At 36.9% G+C, this 5351-nt stretch overlaps 1 protein-coding gene across 1 annotated transcript; it reads left to right on the forward strand.

Annotated features, from left to right (window-relative positions):
• The first annotated feature begins 334 nt into the window (after nucleotides 1–334).
• LOC142607326 (L-type lectin-domain containing receptor kinase SIT1-like) lies at nucleotides 335–4262 on the forward strand. The gene has a single exon (XM_075778772.1). The coding sequence runs from the start codon at nucleotides 669–671 to the stop codon at nucleotides 2730–2732; it is 2064 nt and encodes a 687-aa protein (XP_075634887.1). The 5' UTR covers nucleotides 335–668; the 3' UTR covers nucleotides 2733–4262.
• The last annotated feature ends 1089 nt before the right edge of the window (nucleotides 4263–5351 follow it).

Below are 5351 nucleotides of genomic sequence, written 5' to 3' on the forward strand. Positions count from 1 at the left end.
TAGATAGATTTCGTGTGTAGTATACGGTAGCCTAGATGTTGCTTAGGAATAAGTCTAGTGCCACACATTGTGGCACAACAAATGCCACAACTTGCCCATGTGGCGAGTTGTGGTTGGTGGAGGGGTGATAGTGGGTCCATGTGAGGACACCCCTCCACCAACCACAACCCGCCACATGGGCGAGTTGCAGCATTTGTTGTGCCACAATGTGTGGCACTAGGCTTATTCATTGCTTAGAGTCAATAGTGGCAGCTAACATGATTGCTCCTAGCTGCCGGGTCAAAGTTTGTTGCTGATTGATAGATGAGATTTCTACCAAATATAAATTGTCCAATTGACGCAATATATAGAATTCATACTAGCTGATAGAAATAGAGAAGGAAACGGACTTACAAGATTCCCTTGTGTATGCACCAAGAAACATTTTTTCATCATACTTAAAAAAACATGGATGACCAGGATTGCATTTTTCTTAAGTTTACACTAGAGCTTCTTTTCCAATCACGTTCCTACTTGACTATACACGCTATCTTCTCTGTGAGTCAATTGTTCTGTTATCCCATAACTCCAATAACACAGATACTGGTGTTAAATTTGGGCAAAGAAGAAGACATATATCTCTGAGTCAAGTGACTCCTAATCAAGCCAAAACCCCTCTCTTCAGAAAAATGGGCCTTTTTCAACTTTTCCCAATGGCTACAATCCTTGTATCACTTCATTTCCTGATAATTTTCTCTGTTTGCAATATTCCCCTGGCCTTTGCTCAAAATGAAAACCAATTCATCTACAATGGATTCCATCCAGCCAAGCTGCATCTTGATGGCACTGCTCAACTTCTCAGCAATGGTCTGCTGCAGCTAACCAATATCAAGAACATTTCATCCCCCCAAGTTGGTCATGTTTTCTACCAATTTCCTTTAAAATTCAACACAACTTCCTCAGGTTCAACCCTATCTCTTTCATTTTCTACAAACTTTGTATTTGCCATTGTTCCACGAGTGCCAAGTAGTGGTGGTGGTCACGGCATAACGTTCACCATCAGTCCATCGTGGAACTTTACCCAAGCTGGAAGAAATCAGTATCTGGGACTCTTCAATTCTTCAAATGATGGCCTTCCTGTGAACCACATTTTGGCCATTGAACTTGATACTGTTTTGAACCCAGAATTGGGAGATATTGATAGAAACCATGTGGGAATTGATGTGAATAGTCTGAACTCAACTGAATCAGCTCCTGCAATGTATTTTTCCAATAAAGAAGGGAAGAATATAAGCTTGGAGCTCACAAGTGGGAATCCAATGCATCTTTGGATAGACTATGATGAAGCAGAAAAGTTACTAAATGTAACACTAGCCCCAACCAGAATCCCAAAACCAAATTGGCCTCTCATGTCAAAACCTATTGATCTGTCTCAATATCTCTTGGAATCTATGTATGTTGGTTTCTCTGCAACTACTGGTACCCTTGCATCAAGTGACCACTATATTCTTGGATGGAGCTTTAATAAAAGTGGACAAGCACAAAGCCTTGATGTTTCGAAGCTTCCTTCACTTCCTCGACAAAGGAAAACAAAAGAGATACCTAGACTAATGATCATGGTTTTTCTCATAGCAGTGACGCTTATGCTGATAACGATCACTGGAGTTGCTTACATTATAAGAAGGAAGAGATATGAAGAAATACGTGAAGATTGGGAAAGGGAGTATGGTCCTCACCGGTTCATCTATAAGAATCTCTACAAAGCAACCAATGGTTTCTCAGACAAAGAGCTTCTTGGAGCAGGAGGTTTTGGAGAGGTTTATAGAGGAATACTTCCTTCTTCCAATTTACAAATTGCAGTCAAGAGAGTCTCCCATAATTCCAAACAAGGGATGAAGGAATTTGTAGCTGAGATTATTAGCATGGGAAAATTGAGGCACAGGAACTTGGTTCAGCTCCTAGGATACTGCCGGCGAAGAGGAGAACTCCTCTTGGTCTATGATTATATGTCCAATGGAAGCCTTGACAAGTTCTTATATAGCAATGAAAAACCAAACCTTAGCTGGTTTCAACGATTTCGAATCATCAAAGGTGTAGCATCTGGCCTTCTTTACCTCCATGAAGAATGGGAACAGGTTGTTCTACACAGAGATGTAAAAGCAAGCAATGTTCTATTAGATGCTGAATTGAATGGAAGGCTAGGTGATTTTGGCCTTGCCCGATTATATGACCATGGTACGAATCCCCAAACCACCCATGTGGTTGGAACTATAGGTTATTTGGCTCCAGAGATTATTAGAACAAGAAGGGCAACCACTTGCACTGATGTGTTTTCTTTTGGAGCTTTCATGCTTGAGGTGGCATGTGGAAGGCGGCCTATAGGGCTACAAGGACAGACTGAAGACATAATTTTGGTTGACTGGGTGTTTGAGTGCTGGAGAAGAGGAGCTATCCTTGATGCTGGTGATCCTAGATTGGAAGGTAATTATGTGGTGGAGGCAATGGAATTGGTTTTGAAATTAGGCCTGCTTTGCTCACACTCAGTGCCAGTAGCTAGGCCTAGCATGAGGCAAGTGATGCAGTTTTTGGATGGCAATGCCAATCTACCAGAATTACCAGATGGAAGTACTTTTTTTGGTACATTTAAAGGTAATGAAGAGCATGATTTCTTATTGTCGTTTCCTTCATCATCTGGCAAGGGTTCTGCTGCTTCCTTGTCTAGCACTGATTCAATCCTCATAAATGGTCGCTGAATAAGTTTGTTTCATGGTATGGGTCATATAGACCATGGATTAATGGTTGGGACCAAATCAACTGGTGGCAAATAGAAAGCCTACTGATTGCTTAGGGGTGGAGAGAAGAGAAAAGAGTAAATTTTGAAGAATATGATGTATACAGTTTGTTTGGCTTAATATAGAAACTGCATTTAGTTAGTAGTCTACTTATCCTCTAACCAGTACTAAAATAAGATTGATTCTGATGTAACAAGTTCTATAGATCAATATTTAAGTAGGGAATTGCAGAAACTAGATTAGGTGTCTCATTAAATTTCAGCTTACTAAAAGCCCATAGCTAGTGATTGCTATCCTTTAAGAAGGCATCATCCATGAATATAAAAATCATCTATTTTTAAATTAAATAGTTACTAACCTACACAAATGTGCGGAAAAGTTTTGCATGAATGTATGATATATATACACTCGATGAAACAATTTCTCAATTGTTGGAGTCAAAATAATCACTCTCTTAGGGAATCAAAAGGTAAGAAAGGGAAATTTTCTATTCCTAAATAACATTTATTTATAAAATGTATTGCATCATCACAAATACACTACTAGTAATTATTCTTCAATCCATATATGAGCATACATTTGATAGGAAGTAGGGAAATGAGGGGAAAAATGGCTATTTAGCCTTAATTTTGGAATGTAGCCAAACAGTACCCTTTCAAACTTTGTAGCAAAATACCCCTTATTACAGAACTCAACATTGTTGATTTGAGTTTTGCCTGGACATTAGCAATGTTAAGTTATATGCGTATTTTGCCACTTAGATTTTTTTTTTTTGAAATTTTGTGTAGAGTTCCACTTAAAATATGCATAGAACTCGACATTAGTAGGCAAAACTCGACATTAGCAATATCGAGTTCTAAAACATGGGTATTTTGCTACATAGTTTAAAAAGGAGGCTATTTGGCTACATAGTTCGAACATTAAGGCTAAATAGCCATTTTCCCTTGAACGAGGGATGATACTCCACTCCTTGTAATTTGGGCAATACTCCACTCTTTAATGTGTCCTGTCACATGTAATGGTCAGCCACACACAGAAGAATTTTATTTTTTGATCTTTTTCCAAGCAACCATACAACAATGATCAAATAAAAGAAGCATGAGAGAAACCAAAAAACAAAAGTAGAATTAAACACCAACATAAGCAAAAGAATAAATAACCAAAATATAGTCATGAAGAACATGTCATTGATATATCAAATATAACTTGTCTCATACACCAAAAACATTAGCCCATTGCATAGTTGATTATAGTTATAACAATAGAGCATGATTACATACATTTACAAACAGTTTACTCAATAGGAATTGTTAAGCCATGCCATCTAGGTAACACTTCCATTTAAGTTCTCATCTCCAACCACCTTTAAAATTCAGTGGTTACCTTTGCTTCTTACTTTTTTTTATTCACTTACCAGCACCACCATGGAGTGTCTATAAAACTACTTTGTAGCAGAGCTTCTCTAGTTCTCCAAAACCTTTTACATATTGCTCACCATCTCCAAACTTCTGGATATGTTTCTAATTGGCTTTTTTTTTTTGGCCATGTTTTTGTTGAAGACCCTGATCATCAAGAGAAAAATACAATATAAACAAAAAATGAGAGAGAGAGAGAGAGATGACTGGAATAAAAGTGAGAGGAGAAAAGCTCCCATCTTCCTTCTCAACACAAAGCAACACCACATTACTTGACACACAAAATTTAGCAATGGTGGAGAGAAATATGCGTCATAGAGCCTCCAGATTGTTGATTTTCCTTGAACAAAAATAAAGTGAAAACATTCAATACAACATGTTAATGCATACACGTTACAAATTTAAAAAAAAATGACATTTTAATCAAAACAGAAAGTTCTGCATGTAAAGTGGAAGCAAATTAATATCATAGTTTTACTTGTCTAAAACAACTCCCAAATTGTGAGCTCCTTGAATAGATAAGAAAGCCATGTACAATTACAGGCAAGCTCTATACTAATACGTATAGAAAATGTTTTTGTGTGAAAACTAAATTAAGAATTAGTAAACTAAAAAGGGTACTGTGTCAATTTTTATATCAAGTCCAAATAAATTAAAAATTAACTAAAAATTTAAGGTGGAAGAATAAAGCATACAATTGATCATCCTTCAATGTTTGTAATCTCAAATATCTGTACAGGCCTTCATCAATTATCGACCTACTAAATATCAAGAAGTAATATAACTTAATATAGACTTGTAGATATGCGAATGCAGGAGCAACGTTTATTTCATGTCAACTGGGCAGAGCAACATGCTTTCATCCCCTTGAGAACATTTTTAACAAACAATACAAGCATCACTCTACTCAAAATTTAATGAATCTCATGATAGTCTTGAATGTAATAACACTAAGAAAGATAACAAGTGACTAACAATACCTGACGGAACTCTTAAGTTGCATCCAAATCAGAGTTTTCCTGTGAAACCATCAAGCATATCGATATGGTCAACAATCGGCTCTACTTGTACATTAGTCCGCAAATAACAACCATTCTAAAGAATCCAAAGAAAAAAAAAATCAAATCTAGTCTGAATACTGAAATTTAATTGAAACCATAATTAT

The sequence above is a fragment of the Castanea sativa genome, chromosome 8 (genome assembly GCF_040712315.1).
Source record: "Castanea sativa cultivar Marrone di Chiusa Pesio chromosome 8, ASM4071231v1".
In the NCBI taxonomy this organism is placed as follows: Eukaryota; Viridiplantae; Streptophyta; class Magnoliopsida; order Fagales; family Fagaceae; genus Castanea; species Castanea sativa.

Excerpts from the sequence above, each read along its gene's own strand:
- LOC142607326 (XM_075778772.1), top strand. The coding sequence starts at position 669 with ATGGGCCTTTTTCAACTTTTCCCAATGGCTACAATCCTTGTATCACTT.